The sequence below is a fragment of the Camelus bactrianus genome, chromosome 3 (assembly GCF_048773025.1).
Source record: "Camelus bactrianus isolate YW-2024 breed Bactrian camel chromosome 3, ASM4877302v1, whole genome shotgun sequence".
In the NCBI taxonomy this organism is placed as follows: Eukaryota; Metazoa; Chordata; class Mammalia; order Artiodactyla; family Camelidae; genus Camelus; species Camelus bactrianus.
In genome coordinates this window covers 52,408,033-52,420,209 of record NC_133541.1, presented here as the reverse complement: position 1 = coordinate 52,420,209, position 12,177 = coordinate 52,408,033, and the positions used below count along the sequence as shown (strand labels likewise).

Below are 12,177 nucleotides of genomic sequence, written 5' to 3'. Positions count from 1 at the left end.
GGTCAAAACCATTTTTTAAAAATTGAAGTCTCTTTTATTTTTCCTGTACAACTGTACATGACCCCAGAGAATCACTCAACCTATCTCTTTCAGAAGTTCCAGAACAAGTATCTGAAAAGTTCTTTTGTCAAAATCTGTGAAGACATCTCCCCCTGGTGGTCACAAGAATCCAGGATGGAAATTCACTTCTTTTAACTTGGGCTTTTGTCTTAATCTCTAGTTGGGCTCCTTATTCCTGCCCCTTAATTTTCTCTCTAGATCTGCTATAGTGTTTTAAAACTCTATCAACTATACTATCGAGTAGCCTATTTCAGGAACATGAAATGAAAGACACTAAATTGTTACCCACTGCCATGATCCACTGTGGTCTCAGTATTCCTTTGGTTTAGCCATCAGAAGAATAGGGTTTTGGGCGCAAATGCCCAACTTTGGGTCCATAAATTCAGATTTAATTTCCTCAACAGTAAAATAAGAAAACTGGACTGAACGATTATTAAGGTTGCTCCCCACTCTTCTATACTCTGTTGTCTCCAAAAGAAGCCCAAGAGAAAACTATACTTTCAACTTTTATTTTTAGCCTATCAAATTCTTTTTGCTAATGACAAAGTCAGTCAGTAATTGCCACAGGATGATCCTCCTTAGACTTTTTGTTCCTCTACAAGGAATACTGCAGAGAAGAGCTCTAATATTAGAAGGACTCTTAGAACAAAGCAGACTAGCTCTCAAGAAAATAAGCATGGATATATGGATTTCTTCAGCAAGAACAAATCCTTCGGGGGAGAGTGTACTCAGTGGTAGAATGCATGCTTAGAATGCACAAGGTTCTGAGTTTAATCCCCAGCACCTCTGTTAAAATAAAACAACAACAACAACAACAAAATAAAATAAACCTAATTACACCCCCCCTTAAAAAAAACCCCAAAACAAAAAACAAGAACAAATCCTTAATTTGTGAGATCTGCCAAACACACATTTCTGCACTGAAAGGTTTGGAAAATGTTCCCTTACCGATCCACACATGTCTCGTCCAGATTGTTGAAACCCATTGTTGGGCTTCTGAGTTGATTTTGCACAGACACAAGATCGTTGCTTTCCAAGGCCTGGTTTAGTAAAGCAACAGCAGACAGCATTTCCACTGCAATCAAGAGCTCCTCATGGGCCAAGTAGTTCTGTTGGAAAACACATGGCAATATAAACTCTACCAATCACACACCTCGTGTATGTGGTGGGGGCTCAGAATGCACACTTCAAAGAACAATGAAAAGTCAAAGGTTATGAGAACAGAGAGGGCTTTCTGGCCACCTATCTTTCACTGGCTTTAAAGAACAGGTAAATGAGCTTATTTGTATCAAGGGTCGGGGAGGGATAAATTAGGAGGCTACAGTTAGCAGATACAAACTAGTGTATATAAAATAGATATACGACAAGGTTATACTGTATAGTGCAGGGAACTATATAAGATACCTTATAATACCCTAAAATAGGGAAGAATCAGAAGAAGAAAAAAAGTAAGTCTAACTGAATCACTTTGTTATATACCAGAAACGAACACAACATTATAAATCAACTACTTCAATCAATCAAAAAAAAAAAAAAAAACCCAGTAAATGGCTTCCTTTGATCATTTCAGGGACTGAGTTAACTACAACCCTTAGTTATGATTCCACAAACATCTGCATTGCCATGGCTGACTCCTACTCCCAGCTATATTGGCTGCTTACAAGCTCACTCTTACCAAATTATTAAGTCAAGGATTAGATAACATTGTTACTGCCCTAGAGTGAGGTAAGATTTTAGCATAGCTAACAGTTTTCAGTTTGAATTATGAATAAGGAAAAGAGGGGAGACTTTCAACTAAAGGTTATAATCCCAGAAAAGTAAATCAAATTTTTAAGCCAAGAATATTAATTCTATTCTTAAAAAGTTAATCTAAGTCACATTTTTATAATTGGGTAGAAAAATTTAAATGTACCCTAAGGTATAGATATTTGAAGAAATGTGAGGTAAAGCTTTAAGTAAAGCAAGTGAGGATTTGGCTTATTTTAAAAGTACATCTCAAATTTCAGAACATCTTCCTTCTTCAACATTCTCTTCCATTTAACTAGTTTATATTGACTTGGCTCAACTTCAAAAGGGTTATTTCTTCCATCACACTGAAGGAACAGAAAGGGAGCATGGGAAAAAAAAAACAAGCCTGATATCTATCTTTACATTTAGGATATTATAGATATAGTTAATATATATAATGTAACATTTATATTAAAATGCATTATAGCTTTCTAAGAAAGCACAGAAATCTCCCAGCAAATCGATTTTAGCTTAACAAAGTATAATTTTACCTTCCAAAGTAAATGGGAAGAAGGATTTTTTTACAGGAAACACGTAAGTTTTACCTAAATATCTTACATTAATGCATAAGGAAGGTATCAAATTACAAGTAAAGAGCAGAATGGAATCATTTGAGATTTACCACAGATATCTGAAGTGGTACACAGCCGAAGGGATAAGGACACACAGAGAAGAAATGGTGCGCTGGACCACTGTGGGCTGAGTACTGATTATTTGGGGATGAATGACCATGCTGGAGCCGAGGCAGCCTGGGACCTCACAGCTAGAGAGGTGGGGGACAATTATTAATAATTAATAATTAATAATTAATTTCACCTAAGTGGAATTTTAAAAAATAACTTATTTTTCTTTTATTACAAAATACAGTTGACCATTGAATGACACCGAGATTAGGGGCATCGACACTCCATGCAGTTGAAAATATGCATATAATTTATCCTCTGTATAAGTGGTTTTTCCATATACTGGTTCCTCCATATCCAAGGTTCTGCATCCTTGGATTCAACCAACTGCAGATGGTGTCGTACTATAGAATTTACTATAGAAAAAAATCCACACATAAGGGGCCTGCACAGTTCATACCCCTGTTGTTTAAGGATCAGCTGTAGTATCTTTCTATTTATAAAACATAGTAAGTCTTCATAAGCAGGGATAAGAAAACAAATCCTACTGCCCAAGTTCTTTAATAATGTAATAAAATAATAATAATAAAAGTGATACACACTTTCATTAACTTTTAATTTGTGTAAACATTCATAGAGATTTTGGGGTTTTTAAAACTATTTTTCTTTTATTATTGTTAAAAACAAGATAATGCTGTATATTTTAATCTCATTTTTCCACCTGATAGTAGGAAGTGCGATCTGTTATCAGTTAAACATGTGGTTTGTTTCTTGCTTCCCTGTATCACAGACAATGCTGGGAAACATCCCTTTGTGGCTACAACTTCCTGATCATCTTCTTTAGGCTTATTTCCTGGCAATGTAATTGTTAGGATAACGGGTAACAGCCTCTGATAAATGCATTACTAAGATCACCCTCCAGAAAGGTTGCATCTTTCTGGATGCATGTTCCAATCACTGTGTGGGGGACGCCCACTGCCCCAAACTTATACCTGCACTAGGTAAGAGCTCTCTACTAATCTTGATCTCTGAAAATAACTGTATTTTGCTTTACTTTCTTGGTGGAGCAGTATTGCTTCTGATTTTTAAGATACAATGTCCTTCCATCTTTCCTTAGAACTTTAATTTTTAAATTATTTGCTGCATTTAACCTTTTATGTGAGAAATTTATTCTGATATGTATAGTGAGGTAATGTTTTCTTTCCCAAATGATTAAACACTTGTAAGATTTCACTCCTTTTCCTACCTTTTCGAAACCCTAGCTCTTTCATATACTAAATTCTTGGCTCTGCTTCTAGCACTTTTCATCCTATACTAGGATAGAGCTCTTATTTACTATAACCTTATATGCTTATTACTGTTAGCATAGTAAGGGGCATACATTTACAAACATCAAGGCCACAGTGCTAATGTTCTTGGTTGCAGATTTCTAGAAATGCAGATTCAGAGCTTATTTCTATATCAAAAAGCATTACATATTTTTTTAAAAAAAATTTCACTATAGTTATTAAATTATCCAAAGTTTTCCAAAAATCACCCAGAGAATAAGAACAACCAGTTTTCAACACGTATTTGTCAGAGAGTGGCCACATTTCCTAACTGAGCTCAGATTCCAGTAGATGAAAAGCAGGAGTTAAAGAGGAAGGTGGCCGTGGAACTGGCACAAGGAGGCCAGTGAGACCAGGGACTGGCACAAGTTAAAGACTCTACACTCCCACTCACCTTTCCTAAACAGCCTTCCTCACTGCTTGGACTCAGAATTCACATCTCTGTACCCAGAGCCTCCTGTGACTTACCATGGCGTTCTGTTTCTGGAGGTTGAAGAGCTCGGTCTGATACATCGCAGCAGCAAAGGGATACACAGCAGGCAGCTGGGCCTCGGGTTTCTCCAGTGCGAGCAGCGTATTCTCAGGGTCGCCTTCTGGAATGACAGCGTTGATGTGGTCCACCGCAGCCAGCCCTGAGGGTGGGGACACATCCGTCAGATGTTTGCTTTTCCCACTGCAGCCTGACCCAACCAGCCCATCTTTCCAAGGATTAGAACCTAAGTAGTCACTTACTGTGAACTCTGAAAAGCTGCAGTTGAATAGTAGGCAAAGGCTTGGAAATGGCAGCTTGTATTTGGAAGTCAGCCCAATCCTTGAAGCTGGTCCCCACAAAAACCTCACTACTGAGGGAGCTGGAGGTATGCGGTCATTCCTGTCTCGTGTGACTTCCCTACCAAATCCTTCCCTTCGGGACCAGCTTTGGTCCCATCTTTTCCATGGAGCCTTCACATTGTTCCAGTTCCTGAGGACTTCACACCTTGGGACTCCCCACAGTATTTAGAGCTGGGCCATGTACATCCAGCAGGCATTGTTCTTTAATGCTCTTGGTGTGTTCGTACTGCCTCCTCGAGGAGACTAAAGCGATGTGAAGACTAGAGCAAGACTTGCCCTACTGCTGTACCCTCCCTCTGAATCAGCACCGTGGAAAACCCCCAGGGGACGCCCAGACACACTGCTGCTTAATATGGATGGTATTAGCTCTCCAAAAATCCTCCCTCATCTCTTGTGCTCTGTAAAGTGTGATTCTTAAGGAAAAATAATTTCAGATATTTTTAAGAAAAATTACAGCCAAAATTCGTATGATTAAATAATTCTGTGTTAGTATGTTAGTTCTCCCTTATTCTTAGGGGATATGTTCCAAGAATCCTAGTGGGTGCCTGAAACCATGGATAGTACTGAACATTTTATATACATTTTTTTCCTATCCATACATGTCTAAGATAAAATTAAATTTATAAGTTAGGCATAGTAAGAAATTAACAACAATAACTAATAATAAAATAGAAAAATTGTAACAGTGTACTATAACAAAAGTGGTCTTTCAAAATGCTTTTTTTCTTCTTTCATTGAGGTATAGTTGACTTACAATATTATATTATTTATAAGTGTACAACATAGTGATTCAGTAGTTTTACAGATTATATGCCACAGTTATTACCATATGATTAACTATACTTCCTGCACAGTACATTACCTCCTTGTGACTTCTTCATTTGATAGTTGGTAGTTTGTATCTTTTAATCCCCTTCACCATTTCTCCCATCCCATCCACCTCCCCTCTGGCAACCACTATTTTATTCTCTTTATCTATGACTCTTACGGTTTTACCTGTCATGTGTTTTGTTTTTTAGATTCCACACATAAATGAAAACATACAGCATTTCTCTTTTTTGGTATGACTTATTTCACTCAGCATACACTTTGGAGTATAGCTTGAAGTCAGGGAGCATGGTATCTCCAGCTTTATTCTTTTTCTAATGATTGCTTTGGCAATTTGGGGTCTTTGGTAGGTCCATACAAATTTTAAGATTATTCTGGTCCAGTGGAAAATGCCACAGGAATTTTGATAGGGATTGCATTGACTCTATACATTAGTTTGGGTAGAATGGACATTTTAACAATATTAATTCTTCTAATCCATGAAAATAAAATATCTTACCATTTATGTGTGTCTTTGGTTCTAGGACGCACTGTGGATACCAAAATCTGCAGACTCTCAAGTTCCACAGTCAGCCCTCTATACCCGCAGTTCCACATCTGTGCATTCAAAACCAACCTCAGACCATGTAGTACTGCTATGTATTTACCGAAAAAAAAAAATTCGTGTATAAGTGGACCCACACAGTTCAAACCTGTGTTGTTGAAGGGTCAACTGTATTTGCCTTTACTAGTGAGATATCCTCTTCATATATTTTCTTATTTCTTGTTATTGCCCTTTTTTTGGGGGGGGTGCTTAAAGAAGAGCCTTTAACAGTTCTTGCAAAGTCAGTTTAATGGTGATAAACTCTTAGGATTTGCTTGTCTGGGCAATTCTTTCTCTTTCAGTTCTGAAGGGTAACATTGCCTGGTAGAGTATCCTTGGTTGCAGGTGTTTTTTTCCTTCAAGCAGTTAAATATATCATGCAACTCCATTCTAGACTGTAAAGTTTCTGCTGAAAACTCAGCTGATAGCCTTACAGGGTTCCTTTGAATGTGACTCTTTCTCTCTTGCTGCCCTTACATTTCTCTCTTTAACGTTTGCCATTTTAGTTGCGATATATTTTGATGTGGATCTCTTTGGGTTCATCTTGTTTGGGACTCTTTGTGCTTCCGGGACCTGGATATCTGTTTCTTTTCCCAGGTTAGGGAAGTTTTCAACCATTATTTCATCAAATACGTTTTCTGCCCCTTTCTTTCCTCCTTCTAGGACCCCTATAAATGCTAATGTTAGTACAATGATGCTGTCCCAAAGGTCCCCTAAACAATTTCTATTTTTAAAATTTGTTTCTTCTTGCTGTTCTGGTTGGGTGATTCCCACTATTCTGCCTTCCAGGGTGCTTATGTGTTCTTCTCTATCATCTAATCTGCTGTTGATTCTTCTAGCATATTTTTCATTTCAGTCATTATACTCTTCAGTTCTGACTGGTTCTTTTTTATTTTCTAATCTTTTTTCCTCTATTCTCCCAAATTCAGTGAGGATTTTTATGATTGTTATTTTGGATTCTTTATTGGGTAAGTTACTGATCTCCACTTCATCAGGTTTTTTTTTTTTTCACCTCCCCATAGAGTTTTATCTTGTTCTTTCATTTAGAACATATTCCTCTGTCTTCTCATTTTGTTTGACTTTATGCGTTTGTCTCTATGAATTATGCAAAACAAATCTCTCTCCCGGTCTTGATGGTGTGCCCTCATACAGAAACGTCCCTATGCAGTCTGCATGTGTTGGAGCCAAAGGCGGGCTGGGAGGCATGCTTGTGAGGTCTTGGCAGGCTGGAAAGAACACTAGGCGCTTTCCAATCTTCTGTCTCCGTGCTGGGACTCGGAGCAAGTAAGTATGTGTGTGAGCCCTTTAAGAGCAGAGTTTTGGTTTCCAACAACCCTCTGGCTCTCCTGGTAGCAAGCTCCACTGGTTTTCAAAATCAGTTAACAGGGCTCATCTTCCTCGTGTTTGTCCCCAAGGCTGGAGCACCCAATGTGGGGTTTGAACCCCTTGCTCATTAGAGAAGACCTCTGCGTTTGTGACACCACTTTCCACTTGTGGGTCACCTGCTGGGGGTGTGGGTCCTGCCTAGATCACTTCTCTTCCCCTTCTATGGTCTTAATGTGATTTCTCCTCTATATCCTTAATTGCAGAAGAGCTGTTCTAGTCTTCAAGTCATTCTCAGAGAGACTTGTTCTATATATAATTGTAGTTTTGGTGTGGCTGTTGGAGGAAGCGAGCTCAGGGTCTTCCTATTCTGCCTTCTTGATCTTGTCTCCTTAAAATGTTTTATTGTACAAATTGAATGCCATTTCCATCTTAACTAAGCACTTATCATGACAGTGGCTGGAATTTTACAGTTTGAGGTGAATCAGCAAGATACTAACTAATATACATAAAATAGATAAACAACAAGTTTCTACTATATAGCACAGGGAACTATATTCAATATCTTATAGTAACTTATGGTGAAAAAAACATGAACACAAATATATGTATGTTCATGTATGATTGAAGCATTATGCTATATACCAGAAATTGACACAACACTGTAAACTGATGATATTTCTCTAAAATATATATATATACAATAAAAACAAACAAAAACAAACTAGCACGAATTTCTTTTTCCTTCTTCACAATTTCACGGATAGATGATTTATTCTTACTGTAGATCTTAGTAACCTCACCAAACAATTTTTGTTTCTTTCCTTATTAAGTCAAGAACTTTCACCTTTTCACTTAAAGAAAACACTTTACAGTTTCTCTTTGGCATATTCAGATTGCCAGCATCACTACTCTTGCGCTTTGGGGGCTATTATTAAATAAAGTAAGGGTGATGAACACAAGCATTGCAATACCATGATGACTGATATGATAACTGAAATGGCTACTAAGTGACTAACAGGCAGGATACACTGGACAAAAGGATGATCCATATTCCAGGTGTGATGGTGCAAGATTTTATTATGCTACTCAAAATGGCATGCAATTTAAAAGTTATGAATTGTTTATTTTTGGAATTTTCCATCTAATATTTTCAGACCACAGTTGACTATAAGTAACTGAAACTGCAGAAAACAAAACTGTGAATGTGGAGGAGGGAGCACTGTAGCATTTAAGCTAAAAAAAAAAAAAAAAAAAAAAAAAGGGCCCTGATCACAGAAATACCTTGGTTTACATTATCTGACCCAACCAGAAGCGCTGTGACGTCTCTACCAGTTTTATTGTTCAGATTACAACGACCTGAACTTTAGTGACCAAACTGAGGGTGCTCAGAACAGTAGATGCAGCATAGTTTCCAGAAAACAGAAATAGAGCTGCTGACCAAATGGAAGAATGAATGATGAACTTTGCCACTAAGCAGCAGCAAACTGAACAGAACCAGCAGGATTTTTCCCTACCATGAAGGCTTCAGGGTAGTAGAAATAATACAGACTCACACATTTCTACAGCCTTTCGAGGATTAGTCTGCTCCCTAAAACATGACTAGACTACAGCTAAGATTATTCTAACCCTTTCTAACGTGACAATCTACTGTTGCTACATTCACAAGGAGCTATGCTCAATGACCTTTCTACTGAAACACATCATTCAATAGCAGGAAATACTTACAACTAATGCAATTTTTCATGCCCACGCCTACAAAACTTATACTAATTCTAAAGGACCCTAAGAACCCCAAAACTTTTTTCTGTTCTTAGAATTAGTACAATAAATGAAAGAATTCCAGAAGGCAAGGTCAGTGGTCATTTGTCATGTCTGCTGTTCTGTTAAAGTCATCCAAGGCCTTTCAGCTGTGTCTCCGATTACTCTGAAAAGGATTTTGCTTCACCTTTGAAAACTCTGTTATATGACAACAGGATGGTAAAATATTACCAGAAAATCATATCCTTTAAAAGTACTCTTAATTAACCACTCTTCTACACTCTCTGCATTTAACAAAGTCTCAAGCATATATGTAATGAATGGAATGCATGTACCAAACCCTAAAGTTAAATGGCTGCAGTTCAAACAAAGCTGAAGCCTCTGACAACAGATGTGACATTACCACCAAAGTTGTCACTACTGTCATTACTATAGCTGCTATGAATGCAGACACTTTAACATTTTAATAAGCTATATGGTTGAGGGAACACTTGTCAAGTAGTTATACTGACATTTTAAAGCATACAGTTGTCTCGTCATGTCACTCAAATATGCTTTAGAGAATGTTCTCAAGACTACTTTTAGTTCTACCAGACTATCAGTTTTCCAACTGGGAGAGATGAAAAACTTCAGAATAATTCTAGTCTACGTATTTAAAGCCATCAAACATTGCAATGACCTTCAGAATTTCAGCTGGTTATGTATTAGTATAGATCACCTCATGCCATTTGTTTAAAAGTGGGGAAAAAAAAGTATAGCCAATTTGCCATCAGGAAATTATGTCACCGAGTAAAGTATTAAACCATTTATATAAGACATTTTATTTAACATGAAAAAGAAATCAATTTTAGTGGTTATAAACATTTCAAAAATAAAGGATGGCAGAAAGCTCAGCAGCTATTTCCTCACTAAGTTCGTGCATCTCAGATGTGTTATGGGCAATATTAACGTCTTCCCGTAATTCACTTCCGTCAAGCATAATGAAATTCTCAGTTTTCAAATAGAGCAGAAAGAGAAACATGAAATTGTGCTTCAATGCATCATCACTAACATGCTCAAAATTTAACAAAAACAAAAGAATAGGAACTTCCATCTCAAAATTGTAAAATGTTCCCTTAAAAAAAAGAAAGACTTACCCCATGCCAGTGGAGGGAAAGTGCTTAATGTGTAAGAGGTTTACTTTTGGGTGATGGAAATGTTTTGGAACTATATAAAGGCAGTGTTTGCACAACATTTTGAATGCACTGAATGCCACTGAATTGTTCTTTTTTAAATGGTTAATTTCTAGACTGTGAATTTCACTTCAGTAAATTATTTAAATGAAAAAGTTAAAAAAATCTTTTTAAATTTAAAAAAAGTTACCCCAGAGCTCTCAGCAGTTGTATGTGGAGGTAAGTTCTCAAGCCCACTCAGTTGTTAACTCCTAGACATTTATATCAATTTTCTCTGGGCGTCCCTGATTCCTGTTTGAAACCTTTAGAATATGTCTCTACCAGCAACTTAGGAGCAAACTCGTGGGCAACACCTATAGATGTGCATTTCCTTGAAGGTGGTGAGAGCAATAAAGAACACGCAAAGCTCATCTAGGTGGTTGCACTGAGGGCAGAGTTTAGGACTATTGAAATTAGTGGGCACTCCAAGTTCAAGGCTGGCAGACAATTTACATGCTTTATTAAATAGGCTAACGGGTCTTTGATGTATTGGTTTTCTGGGTATATATGGTTATTTTGGTTAACCTGGGGATATAAATGTCAAATAGAATTCCTTACTGCCTCAAGTAAAAATAAAATTTTATTAGAGAGAGAAAAATAATTAATAAAGAGATTAATGTACCTAAACTTGCATATGCTTATTTTAATTACCCGATCTTGCTGTTCTTTACAGTCACACAACTAAACTAGGTACCAAGAAGCATCGTCCTGTGTGAGTCCATAGAGTCTCAGGGATATGGGATTCAAACCTGCCACCAGGTGATTTCAAAGGCCTGTCAAGTCTTACTTACTTGCACCAAAGTTACACAAGCTGTAAGAAAACAATTCTTACAAATTGCTGACTAATGACTGGGAAGTAATGAAAAGCAGAGTTGTCAATAATAGCTTTTACGGTTTCAGTCGAACGCCATCACATCATCACGGGCAAGGAACAGCAATCTTTAAGTCATTATCTTTACTAAATAGCCTTCAAGATTGGCTCAGTCAGGACAAATACGACATACGCTGTACCTGTGATGAAACAGGAAGGTCCAGTCAACTAGCTTCAAGACACTTGGGGATACTTTGCATGGACTAGGGCCAAGATCACCAGAAAAGCTCCGAGGGAACTCAGATGATGCACCAGAATTAAGAGCAACAGTGACATGTGGTGGATTTTTCACCACATAAGGCAGTTTTACAAGAATACAAGTTGAGAGTTTTGCTGAGTTTCAGACAAGGAAAACTTGCACCTTCAACAAGCATGGTTTCCCTCATACAGTCTGTTACTTACTGTTGACTTTATTGACATTGTCTTGGATTTCTGCTTGTGTCAGCAATTCTTCATATGCGTCTCTTTCTTCTTCTGAAATACAGTTGTTCTGCAAAACAAAGTCTTCACTGATTCCTGAGGTTCAGTGTTTTCCAAAGCTCAATATTCAAAAGCAAAAACTTAAAGAGTGATAAAAAACCATCCACTAATATTCATGTGAACTCAGTACAAGCTTTAAGAGTGCCTGTTTTGTGCGGGGCACTAGGGCTAGACATGCCAGCAAGGATTACAAAGATGAACAACAGACCCAGTGACTCTCTGAAAAAGCCTAACTGTCTGATGTGGAAAACGTTAGATTGGACCACTTGATTCTGGCATTTTTTGAAGATCAAAACCAGTTGAATATTGGCAGGGGGGAGGGTATAGCTCTGTGGCAGAGTACATGCTTAGCATGCACAAGGGCCTGGATTCAATCCCCAGTATCTCTGATAAAAAAAAAAAATAAATAAACCTAATTACCTCTCACCCCAAAAAATGAAAAAAAAATTAATAAAAAAGAATGATTAAAAAAACTAGTCTATGTGAAGCT

The 12,177-nt window shown here is 37.4% G+C and overlaps 2 protein-coding genes across 4 annotated transcripts in view; one reads left to right on the top strand and one right to left on the bottom strand.

Moving 5' to 3' along the window:
* The window catches only part of F2RL2 (coagulation factor II thrombin receptor like 2), a 35,122-nt gene extending 23,527 nt beyond the window's left edge, over positions 1 to 11,595 (top strand). The window contains exon 4 of one of the 2 annotated variants that reach the window (XM_010949275.3): positions 11,010 to 11,595. In XM_010949275.3, the coding sequence (XP_010947577.2) occupies positions 11,010 to 11,026 (17 nt within the window). In that variant the 3' untranslated portion in view covers positions 11,027 to 11,595. Of the gene's footprint in view, positions 1 to 5,982; positions 6,298 to 11,009 lie in introns of those variants that run through there. The other variant, XM_074360025.1, reaches the window with a different exon arrangement.
* IQGAP2 (IQ motif containing GTPase activating protein 2) overlaps positions 1 to 12,177 on the bottom strand; it is a 264,053-nt gene that overhangs the window by 91,610 nt on the left and 160,266 nt on the right. For both annotated transcript variants that reach the window (XM_010949276.3, XM_074360016.1), the window contains exons 9-11: positions 11,610 to 11,697; positions 4,268 to 4,431; positions 1,009 to 1,169 (exon numbers count right to left, since the gene is read on the bottom strand). In XM_010949276.3, the coding sequence (XP_010947578.3) occupies positions 1,009 to 1,169; positions 4,268 to 4,431; positions 11,610 to 11,697 (413 nt within the window). The remainder of the gene's footprint in view (positions 1 to 1,008; positions 1,170 to 4,267; positions 4,432 to 11,609; positions 11,698 to 12,177) is intronic.